Here is a 13,775-nt window from a genome sequence, read left to right as displayed (position 1 = left end):
TTTCAGATCCTAGTCATTACACACGTGCTAAAAGGGCGAGGACGGGTCAGAGGTAGTCCGACACACGCCCTTAATATATATATATAATATATATATACATACATAATATTTCACTTGGACGTATGAGTGTATGAGTTCTTAGACTGCACACACACACGACGACGATGCGAACATCGTAGTTTCGTGATTTATTTCGTACGATCGATCTATTGTCGAGAATTTCATTTACGGTTGGCGGCGGCAACGAAGACAGTGGGATGAAAGTCATTATTGTTTTAACCGAGGTATAAAGTGGTATAAGTGGTATTTTATGCGTAGGTTTATCAAACGAATAGTGGCCGGCACGCAACCGCAATACCACCAACGGAATATAATATATATAATATATAAAGGGCGTTGCAAGAATGCGCGGATACCAACAATTAAAATCGATCAGGGACACTTGCGAACAAAATTTTGGATGAGGATAGTAGGTTAGAGATGGGAGTGTGGAGGGAGTGTTTTGACATTTAGAAAATTGCATGTTGAAATGTTGAAAATTATAGTTATTTTTTTATACATTAAAAAAAATGAACAATTATTCTTTTATCTCATAATTTAGAAATTCATATAAGTATGATATTATATATATTAAATTAAAATTCACAAAATCAATATGTACACCTACAACTATTAACCTACTATTTGTATATAATAATAATTTACTAAAAACAACTCCTCCGAAATTTTTTTTTTTTTTGGGGGGGGGGGGCGTTTGAACCCACAAATCAACTCTTTGTAATATACGTGCCTAAAATCGACCGTTGATGGAACGTCGCTAAATGGTGCTACAGTATAGTATTGTTATAGCCGTTTTAGGTATGTCCATTGGATTATTATATTATTTGTAAGAGACTATGGGTAGGTATATTAGTTTTCGGCGGCGTCCAAACCGTTATCGTCGCGTTCAGGTATTTTCGTATATATAGTATTGGTGTACATTATAATGTGTTTAATCGTGTATATAGACGCTATATACATGCGACACACTGAATTCGCTGCGGCCGCCTCTTTCTTCACGATGATGTTCAACACGAATCATACACAACAATAACACAATATACCTATATATATATATATATATGTGTGTGTGTGAAACTGCATGAACGTATCTATATCATTATTATTATTACTATTATTGTTATTATTCTAATATATATTATCCTCTTGTCATCGTCATCACCAGATTTGCCTTGGTGGCCGTCGCTGCCGCCGCCTCGACGAGATGATGACGTGTGCTTTGAAACCCGCGGCGGCGGCGGCGGCGCACAAGTTGTTGTTGGCCGCTAAAAACGCGCCCATCAGCGGCAGCCGCGCGACTTGAGCGTTTACCCATCGCGCCAGCTTCTAATGACTATCGTTATCATGCGTTACCGTCTACCATGGGTTAACCCCCGACATAATGCCAACATATGCCCGGCGGAAAATGGCGATAAATTTGAAAATTTTTTTTTTTAATATCCCACCCGTTCTTAAATCGGAGGGAAAAAACCACCGTGTCGTACATGTTAAAATGCTGCGTGTGCCTGCGCGGGTGAGTTTGAGAGAGAGTGGTGTGTGTGTGCGCGCGCGTTTATATGTGGAAATGTGCCAAACGACATTGCGGCACCTTATAAGGTTGCAAATAAAAACGTATAATAAATCGTTATTGACGACTTACCTTGGAATAGGATGCGTTGTAATCGTGATAATTTACCTGGAAAACAGAAAAAATGGTAAGTATAAAGGGTAATATATATGCATCAAACTTAAAAACCTGACAGAAAAAGAAAATCACCGAAACATCTTGTTCGATTTAAATTTAAAAATAACACCTAAGTATATTATATATGGCTAGAAAATCGAGAGAAATGTAAGTAAAAAGACCATAATTTATTACTATAATGAATAACAAATTACGTGTATTAATATGTTTAAGTAATTTTAAGATATCATAATAAATACTAAATAGATACTTAAAGCTAGAACAGACTACGCACGTTTTCTTTTTGTAGACCAATGACGGGCGGCGGAGAGTTGATTTTCTCACGGCGTTAAAAATAAACGAAAATTTGAACGGATTTAAACCGCCGTCGATTTCGAATATCAGCTGTGACGGAGTGACGTCGACGACGACAGTAGATGCAAATTTATTTTAATCCATACGACACAACGATATTATTTAAAATTATTAATATTATAATATTATATCGTAATCGGTAATTTAAAATTAAAATCTAACAACAAAATGACTATCGTATCGCTGTGACATACGCGACCGTGCAGATAATAATAATAATAATAATACGACTGGTTGTGGCGGCGGCGATGACCGAATATGATGATGCGATATCACACATGCACACCACACTGATCGACGGCGAACGGCAAACGCATACTACCACGGCCAAAGTTGATGGTGTTCTGCCGGTGTCGTGTATAGCTGGCGCTGCTGTCCGATGACGACGATGACGGTGGTGGCAGTGGCGGCGGCGTCGACGATCGCCGGCGATACCGCCGACTTCGGACGAACCCGCGCGCGTCAAGTGCCGCCGCCGCGACGGTGAGCGCCGCGTCGTGTCGCACGCACGCGCGCGACGGGCGGCCACTCCCTAGCGCTACCCCCGGCCCAGCCCGCCCCGTCCGAGCGCACTCACCGCGGCCCCGTTACAATGCGCGAGTAGTGCATATAGTCGTCGGCGAAATCACCCTTCCCTCACCGCCGTCACCGCCACCGAGTCATCATCACCGCCGCCCGCCGGCACTCACATGTACCCGACGCCACCGGCGACGACGAGCGTTTTTGTACACCACGACGTACGCCGCCGCCGAGTGTCGCGCGCCGTCGTTCTATTTTTGTGTATATATATATATATTTAGACGCGTAGAGGATGTATTGTTTTTTTCTTCTTTTCCTCTTGAAAGGGTGCGGTTAGGGCGGTTTCTCGAAAGAGATCCCGAGTAAATATATACCTAAATAAAGATCGACACCCTCAAACATAATATAAAATTATGTGTGATCAACACATGTGCGGTGACGGGACCGATATGTATGTATAAATAACAACCGGAAAAACGAGTATTCACATCACATATTATTATTATTATTATTATTATTATTATTATTATTATTATTATATAAAATACATTGTGTGTGTGTGTGTTTTACACATAATACTATAGGAACCTACTAACATGTTGATCAAACAAATCAAAAACTTCCTAATCGAATTAAATTAACTATATATTATAGATAAGTACCTAGTTTATGATGGTTTAGTGATGGTGGTGGCGGTACACACGACGTGATTCACCCGGAATGAAATATAGATTAATAAATACACTGATACTTTTGACATGTAAACCACCCGCTAGAACTCATCAGAATTCAAAGGCCAGACCAAAAAAAAAAACACATGGTATTGTCTCTCACACTGCACATGTGTACGTGTCGAACACAGACTTTTGAAAAGATTCGAGTAAATGCTCCTCAAATTCAAAATAATATGACAAACGTATCACAAATAAAGACCAAAGTAGGAAATTTACATTCTATGACTGTCTAATATTGTTTAGATATAATAATTATAAATATTATAAATGTTCGGTTGATTCCTAATCAAAGACTATGAAACAGTTCAACTTTATCAAGTATACCAATATAATTTACAATAATGTTTTGAAAAATTCAAAATTACACATACCAACTTTGAAAACTATGTAAACATGTAAGTTAAAATATTTAGGTTGGAACTTTTTTATTCGACAATAAAAATATATAGACCATTGTCTACCTTCGTTATAAGACAATAATATACTTTCCTATGTGTAATTATTGGTAACATTATCAAATAACATGTAAAATAATCATATTTTTATTGGTAGGACTGGTAGGTCCCTAATACGAATAAATTGTTAAATAAAAAAATAAAACACGAATCTCAGTTAAAGATATTTGGCAACATACACTAACTTCATAAAAATTATATAAAACTAGTTTAATCTTTAAATTAAATTATAAACTTCTAACTATATAGCTATATTCAATGAATATTGAATACTAAGTGCACTAAATATACATTCGTTTTACAATATTCGAAAACATATTTAAGCGTTGAATCAAAAACATTGAGTTAATATTGCATTTTTATAATAATACTATACTTTGAAGATTAATCTAAATCGTATTCAATTAAAAATCGACTAACAGGGGACCCTTCACTTGGTATTTTATGTTACACCAAAAAGTAGCAAATAATATTATATTCTTTTTCATACTGAATTCGTAATGTTCGCATTACAATTATTTTAGATTCTGAGCGGAGCGATGAATGTATTGATTTTACCATGATGTGTGTGTTTTTTTTTTGTATCTGTCATCACGTTTTGGGGCAGTAAAAGTGCTTCGATTTTTGACTTCAGTACCTCGTTCGATCAGAAAGTGAATCTAGTTGGTACTTTGGGGGGTCAAAAGTGAAAAATACTTAAATTAATACTTTTCTAAATAATCGAGAAAAACAAACCAAAAATTAAGGGAAAAACGGGAAATTTTACGCACACTCATTTTTCGACAAAATCGATTTTGGTTTTAGATGTAACTTTAAAACAAATGACCATAGATACATGACATTTTTACCGAATGTTTATATAAGTATATTCTATCCACCATCCAATTTTTAAGAATTTTCGACTTAAGTTGAACTATTCATAGCCATTTGAAATTTTCGATCATTATTAGTTTTTTTTAAATTAATATCGATAAAAATTTATTTTTTAGGCAGAAAAGCTTGAAAATTTAATACAAGACTCTTAACATATTGTTACAATAGCAGTTGAAAAATAAAATAAATTTATGGTCACAATTTTTTTTTATAAGCATTAAAAGTTTGAATTTCCACAAAATACGTAAAAATCACGAAAATTCACAAATTATTTTAAGCTAGAAATTCATAAAAAATTTTCCTTTTATATCTAAGATTTTAAAATTTAATATAAGGCTCCTAACATATTTTTACAATAGCAGGTGAAAAATAAAATAAAAATATAGTCACAATTTTTATTTACAAGCATTCAAATTTTGAATTTTGACAACATATGTAAAAATCATGAAAATCACGAAAATCACGAAAATTCGCAAATTATTTTAAACTAAAAATTCATGAAAAATTTTCTTTTTAAATCTAAGATTTGAAAGTTTTTAATAATCTATAATATATCCTAGACAGATAAACCGTCTTCGCTCAGAATCGTTTTTCGTATATACAATGATATAATATCATTGGATTCAAATTTAATTCCATCCATTACAGTAACCCACTTGTAACCTACTGTACAGCAGAACGAAATCCACGACTTACCCGCCTTTTTTTTCTGTTTAGTTTAATAAAATATAAAATTCAACAAATCTAAAAACCAAACACCAAAAACTACCATATATAAGTAATATAAATCATAATAATTATGACTTAATAATAATAATACCTAATACTTAATATAATTTTTCAAAACCGTTAGTTAGAATAAAAGTTATTGACTAAAATCAATTAGAATGGTTCTGTAGATATTGTAAATAGTTAATTATTCATGATTTCCAAACATTTTTCTTCTAATTAGTAACATTAAATATTTGAAATTTGTATTTATTAATCATTAATCGGCCACTATTTTTTTTTTTTTTTATTATTATTATTATTTAACTATGCCACCGCAATCAATAATCATATTTGTTAATGTGGTAAATAAGTACTCATATACTCGTAGGTATATATTATTATGTTATGGCAATTGGCAATTGAAAAATATCTCGGTATAAATACAGAAGCACGGTACAATGACCTTCCTAACAACTTTTTCTTTGATTTAAATCAACATAATATTATTTTTATAGATAATTTAAAATATTTATTATAAATGACGAATACATGCAGTTGTTGCTCATTGGTCAATAATGGAATTATATAACATTGTATTGTGGTAATCGACCTTTATTCATTTAAAGATCTACTTATTTGGAAAGACAGTGTAGAAACTATAACACGAAATACTACACCAAAACAAAAAATATATTTTTTATTTCATAATGAATATCTAATGTTGTTATAACCATTATACCTACTAGATGTTTAATATTATACTTAACATATAACTTTTTATAAGATGAACTTAATATTTATTTAAGTTTTCTTATGTACACACAATTTAATAAACCAATGTGTGAACAAATTTAGATAGTTAAACAGTTCGAAAACCTTTATAAAAATTATTATTGTCAACTGTGAAACAATAAATAACAATAAATTTTTTTAAATGTAGATAAAATAACTAATCTCATAAATATATGATTAATATTTTATGTATAAATTATTAATGTATGCAACGATAACTTGAATTTATAATTTCAAATAAAATGTTTGAATCTTTGAATACACTATACATCGTAGGAAATATGAAAATAAATATGCTATGTTTTCCATTTAGCTTTACTGAATAATAAAATTTAAGGAAACATAGGTATTATAGGCACTTAATTCACTTTCCTTGCTTTTCATCATCTACAATAGTGTTGCATTTGCTTATCATATGCATTTTAAATTAAATAACTATGGTCTGCGGTAAATATTCGTAGGTTTCTAAAAGGAAAAAATTGAGGAAATAATATATGCACATTCGGAATGTTTAAAACAAAAAAAATATTGTTGAAAGTTTTTCTTTGCGGTTAAGAAAATTGAAAAACGACAACTGTATTCGATTTCCATTGATAAATATGTGGCAACATACAACTTGTTTTAGTTTAAACAAATATCTACAAAAAATAAAATATCGTTATAAAATCTATATTATTCTCACATCACAAATAACTTTAACACACAAATGATAATGTAATATTTTATAAAATATAGTACTATACTACTATATGTGATATAATAAATTACTTAATATTATTTGATATATTATTAATAATTATTATTTTAATTATTTATTTTATTTTATTCAAGCTGATCTAATTATATTTTAGCGTTTTATTCGAAAATTGTATTATAATGATTTAAAATCGTTATAGTTTTCAATTGTTGTGATCGTGAAAACTACATTTCTGTAATTTATACAATCGTACATAAATTACAACACATGTACAATAAAATAGGCACAGCATTCAAACTCTTTAAACTTCATTATTATGATAACATGAATATTAAATAACTCAGCATCATTATATTATGTAAGTTCTTAAGTTCTATGTATTGTTATTGAATTTGTGTAATGAGATAAATATATTTAAAGACGGTGAAATTTAAAATAAATATACATCTATAGCTTATACTGATATAACAATTTTAATTTTAACTTTGATAGTTTACCTTAATTTTTTCAATGCTAATTAATTCAGTCATCTAAATATTCAATTTCAATCATATCGAGTGAAAAAAATATGCATTCTGAGTAAAATAATAAACCGAAATGTGCAAACCAATAAGAATTCAATTTGTATGTTATTAATATATTAAAATACTGAAACTACAGGTTCAATTATACAGATTTTAATAATACTAAAATGAATATCCACATTTTATAAATGAATGTAGTTTGAAATGTTTTTTCGTTTAATTAAACACTGAAATTAAAAAGAATAAAAATATAAAAATATTCTCGGTATACACGTAGACGTAGGTATTTGATTCGATATATTCATTGGAAAATAATAATACCTTAAGTATTCGTATGCTGCTAGAAATTAATATAAGCTGCGTGCCTTATAGGTACTACGATTGACCATTATATTAATAATTTAAAGATAACGATAATATATATATTATATATAGAAATATACCTATAATTTCAAAATATTGTGTCAAAAGTCACTGACTGTACTGTTATAGCTAGTTAAAAACGACACACAAAATACATTCACATAGCTACATATATTTATAAATCTACAATACGTTTTCAACTGCTAAAACAAAATTAGCATGGTTTCGTTTACGATTTATTGAATCTTTCAGATTCTAGTAGGTACTGCAGATATCTACAATGCATATAATAAGTCCTACATGCTATAAATACTACAAGTTATATATAGTATATCCTACATGTAAATTATAATTGATTTGTTTATTTTATTTTATTTTTTATGCAGTTCTTATATATTGTAGGCAAATATATTCTGTAACTGTGTAAGTCATAAAACCCTCTCGTTGCTCATCTATAATTTAATGCTTTTTGTGTAAAGATAAAATAACGTTTAACTTTATGAACTAGGTATATGATGGTAATATAGTACAACACATCGTATGATTAATACACACTTTCTCGCTATATTTTATATCTTATATATATATATATATACGACAAACGTATAAAATATACCTACCCGCTACCCACTACCAATCATCTATGTACTTATTATAATACCTATACATAATATTTGCTAGCCTTCAATTTAAACTTCAAAACTTGCAATAAACATTTGAATATACTCAATGAAAATTAATAATTCAAATTTTTAAATACTTACTTAAACTATCAAATATTTTAGATTTTTATCAAACTTCTAGATAAATATTTTTAATTTTGAGTAAAGAAAAACTAATAACTAGGTACTATAAATTACATTAATCATGACTTGTTACCTAATAACAATATTCCAACAATTTAGTTAGAATATAAGTGTTAGACTACAACAATCAGTATGAGAGTAATGAGATATTTTTTACAGTTTAATATTCAGGGTTTACAAACTTTTTTCTTTGAATATAGCAATGAGCTACACTAAAAAATTAAAATCTAGCTATGATTGACCTTTTTAATATAATAATAATTATATATATATATATATCCAAAATCGATTATGAATGTGATTGACCAATAATTATTGGAATTATTGGATATATAATTATATTACGATTTACCTTTAATAATTTAAAGATCGACTGGTTGGAAAAGACTATAGGAACTATAACATAAAATATTACACCAAAAATAGAAAACAATATGCAATATGTTTATTGTGGAATTCAGTGAATTTTCAACGTTGTTACAATAATTATATATTTAGAGGAATAAATTAAATAATTTAACTAAAACTAAGTGATTTTTAATGATGATATAACCGTTTACATATTTAACATGAACTTTAAATTTATTTTGATTTTTCTTATGTATACAATTATAGTTCAAAAAGCCAATTTATGAACAAATGTAAATAGATAAATATATAGTTTGATAAACATTTATGAACATTATATTTGTCATCTGTCAAACAGCAATCAATGATTATAAATGTTAGAACTGTAGATAAAAATTGATTAATCCCATTATTATACGAATAATAATCTATATTTACATTTTTAATGTATATATAATTATTATTTGATACATTCATTTAAAATAATCTTTTTAAACTTTGAATGCTCAATATATTGTTATAACGAAGATAATATGAGAATATACTATATTTGCAATGTAGCCCTAACTTTAATATTACATTTCAATTATTATAAGAAAACGAGACCAGGGATTAGGCACTAAATTCGAGTTTATTGATTTTCACTAAGGACGGCGATGGATTTTCTTACTATGAATAATAAATAATAATGGTAATTCTTCACGTTTTAACAAAATTTGCGATGAAAGATCGATGGAAAACAAACTTATTAGTTAAATATAATAACTTCAATGGTTGGTAGTTTTTTTTATGCTTATATTATTTAGAAAACTACTGAATTGAAAGAACCTATTAGCGTATTCCAACATTTCCAAACGATAAATATAGAGCGACATAACATTTTTGAGCTTTATTTATGTTTAAAACAATTTCTTACACCACAATAAGAACTAAAAAAACACCTCCATAGGAACATAATTTGCTGATATTTGATAAAATGGATTACAGCATTGTATTTTACATATTGTTAATTAAGTATTAATAGGTATTTATGTTATTTTATTTTAGTCAAACTACTTATTATTATTATCTAAACCCAAAACATAAAACTATAGTTATATAGTTATGTTATATTATATTATTTATTTCACAGTTAAAGTGTTCGCGAAAGTAATATTTTTGTTATACCTACATAAAACGTAGTATAAACAAATTACGAAATATATAGGTATACCTAGGTACTTTAAGTTAAATTTAATAACGTTAATATTCTTTATATTGTACCAATATTATGAGAACTGAATATTTCATATAAAAATTACACGTATAATTACTTAAAGTTAATAAAACATATTATGTATGATGTTCCTATATACTTATTGGTAAGTAATAGGTATAATATGTATATTATAATGATAAATCTATTTAAATACTTTTTACATCTGTAAAATGATTATAAAAATACGTGTAAAAGGAACACAGTTTTTCTTAAATTTAATTTAAGAAAAAAAAAAAACAATTCTGTATAAGAATAACAATAAATCAAATTATAATAAACTTAACTGGTTTCCGTGAATACGAATATTCATAATAATATATAGTTTTAATTGTTTGATATGAATATATTATGATTTTAATATATACTACCATTTAAGATAATTACAAGCGAAAAAATGTCACTTAATATTTCTGGTTAAATAAAATTGTATTGTTAATAAATATTTAATTAACTTATTTACAAATGCAAATTTAATATGGTGAATACTCTGGCCGAGGTTTAAAAATTCTTACTGCGAAGTAAGAAATTCCTTTAAAATAGTTAAACGTCTATAAGTTTACTACCTACCAATCAATAAATAATTGTTTGAAGTTAAAAATTTAAAATGACAGCCTCGATACATAAATTACATAAACATAAATGTGAGAAAAAAAGTATGATTATTACATTCTTAAGGTAGCTACACACTATGCGCGTATTCGTTGTTCGCGGTTCGCGATTTATATAAATTCGTAATTTTTTGATATCACACGAAATCACACGAATTGTACACGAATTTACTCATTAGAATCGATTCGTTCTCTTTGATCTTTTGATTTTACCGCCCTTTGGAGCGATAGACCACGAATCATTCGTGAATAGTTATGGGCCAATGTTGGCCCACGAATGACGATTGCGAATGATGAATAACCCCTACACACTATTCACGAATTTAAACGGATAGTGAACTAGGAACCGCGAACAACGAATACGCGCATAGTGTGTAGCTACCTTTAAAAGTAAATCATTCCAAAAATAGTATAAAAATGTTCAGAATAAGAATTAAGAGGCTAGCCATATTTTTATAAACAGCCAAATGGTTTATAACACAATCATATTATATAGGTTACCGAAAAAAAAACATTAAAATATTATTACATGATGCCAATTAATTGACAAATTCAATATTTTTAAATACAAAGATCTTATTTATTATTATTATTCCAGATCCTGATAAAATAAATTATTTTCCAGTTAGTACTTTTTTTTATAAAAATAAGTATTATATTATATCCTGCTTCAAAATATGGAATGTATGATGCAGTTAAAAAAACTTAAAATATAACGTTAAAAATAAATAAACATATTATTTTGCAATGTCATCAACTTATTTACTTAAGTAAAAAAAAATAATTTCATAACATTTTAAACTTTTCAAAATATGGACACTTGAATAGATCACTTAGTATTTTAAAATGATTAAAAATAAATATACCACTTAATAAAGGTCATGTAAAGACAGAATTTTTCAAATACTTAAATATCCAACAAGCATTGTATTAATACTTATAATATTTTTATATATAGGTAATATTAAATATAATATTAAAACCCAGTAGAATAATTAAAATTGTTTTACAAGATTAAAAACATTTAACATTAAAACATTGTGGTAAATCAAAAACAAATTCATCATATTATGTCTAATAAACATAAATTAATTTTAAAGTATTTGATTCATAAGTTTAATCTTTAATGATATCTATTTAATAATTATTAACATTGTACACTTTTTTCCCACTACTTTTGAAGAATTAAACATATAGACATAGAATATGTATAAATGCATATCTGTTGTGCACTTAATTTTATCTTATTTTCTTTACTATTTATAATAAATCTATCTAATGCAATTTATTACACGTCAAATATCTTTAATCCTCAATAGATTATTATGCTATCGAGCAATTTCCAATAGACAATCAACGTGCTATCTGAGTGTAAAAACGTGGTCAACTATATGAAACTTAAAAACATTTAAGTGTTAATAAATAATTACACACGCAATGGTAATTTCTAAAAGGAATTGTATTTTAAATACAATTTTCCAACGTTTCTAAAACTAAGGAATATTTTCCTATAGTTGTAGTCACTTCGTTGATAAAAAAAATAAAAATAATTTAGAGCGATATATTAAAAGGCATAAGTTTGCAAAAATTATAGGTTACTCCGAATTATTAACTTTGTACAAATAAAGTAAATTCTAAATACTTATTAAAATATATATTCAAGATCACACAAAACAAATTATTTATTTATTACGGATAGTTACAGTCTAATAATAATTAAAGTAAATAAGAGAACTTTTCATAATATTTAATTTTTATATATATTGGAAACTATTTAGTAATTATAAATTAATATAACCAAACTTGTTTTAGCTTTCACAACTACACTAGCATATACCCATACGATTATACATACAGATATTAATATTTAATTGTAACCTGCAATCATGAGCTAAAACTAAACCAATTGTTTAATCGATTAAAATTAATGTTTTTTTTCATTTTAATAATGTCTATAATTTTAGTAGGTATAGTGAACAACATATACTAACAATATTAAACATTTAAATATAGGTTTATAAAATTAATATTTAATTAGTAAATTATATTTTAGTTTTATTGTAATTTTTAATTTATAATTAATGAATTATATAGGTGTATAATATATGAAATTTACTATTACCAACGAAACGAATAATATTATAAATATAATTTCTGAACTTAAGTAGTTATTAAAACTATAATAGAACCCTACAGTCTTCTATATTTTAATAAATCTAAGTTGATTTAATTTATTTGGTATTTATTATTTTCTTAAGTTCGGTTATTTTTTTTTTTTTTTTTTTTTTTTTTTTTAATGCGGAATTAAGAAGAAGACTAGCAAAATTTTCTTTCCGTTAGGTACCAAACTACCTAAAATATTTAAATTCAACTCCAGTTAGAATAAAGTTATTCAACGCATGTCTTCCCATTTGTAATAGTTTAATGCAATGACAACATTTTCTTTTCTTTTCTCGAATTACTTATCATGTTATATTAAGACTTTCAGACTTTTGTTAATTCAAAAATAATTTTATACTGAAAAATAATACCCATATAGTTAAATGGTTCAAAATAAATCGATCTTGAATATAAATGTACAAATTATTTAAAAATTATTTACTATAGGTAGTCATTATATTTATCAAATAAATAAACAATATTTAAAAATAATATATGACATTTTTTAAATGTTACATTATAATAATCCAAATTATTGTTCTAGGTATTGAATAAATAGTTAATCTGTGGTTGATACAATAAAAAATAAATAACATAAATATTGAAAAATAAAGAACCTAACCCTATGTATATACGAGTATACATATAAATATATATGTATATCAATAGTTGTGATTAATTATAATTATTAGACATGCCTTGATATTTTAATAAAATTGTGTGATCAAAAACAGAAATAATAAAATACAAATTACTAAATATAGATTATTAATTGTTAAAATATGATTTATCCATTGTAGTTTATGCTGCAGGAGAAATAATAATGACA

At 27.2% G+C, this 13,775-nt stretch overlaps 1 protein-coding gene across 6 annotated transcripts in view; it reads right to left on the bottom strand.

The window, feature by feature from the left end:
- Positions 1-13,775, bottom strand: part of shep (RNA binding motif single stranded interacting protein alan shepard) — a 130,491-nt gene that overhangs the window by 92,144 nt on the left and 24,572 nt on the right. For 5 of the 6 annotated variants that reach the window (XM_089218563.1, XM_015524293.2, XM_015524297.2 and 2 more), the window contains one exon: positions 1,700-1,735. In XM_089218563.1, the coding sequence (XP_089074689.1) occupies positions 1,700-1,735 (36 nt within the window). Of the gene's footprint in view, positions 1-1,699; positions 1,736-2,018; positions 2,440-13,775 lie in introns of those variants that run through there. The other variant, XM_015524298.2, reaches the window with a different exon arrangement.

The sequence above is a fragment of the Diuraphis noxia genome, unplaced genomic scaffold (genome assembly GCF_037042655.1).
Source record: "Diuraphis noxia isolate RWA-SAM2 unplaced genomic scaffold, SU_Dnox_SAM2 contig0001, whole genome shotgun sequence".
Lineage (NCBI taxonomy): Eukaryota > Metazoa > Arthropoda > Insecta > Hemiptera > Aphididae > Diuraphis > Diuraphis noxia.
The sequence above is the reverse complement of the archived record's forward strand: the minus strand, read 5'-3'. Positions and strand labels throughout refer to the sequence as shown.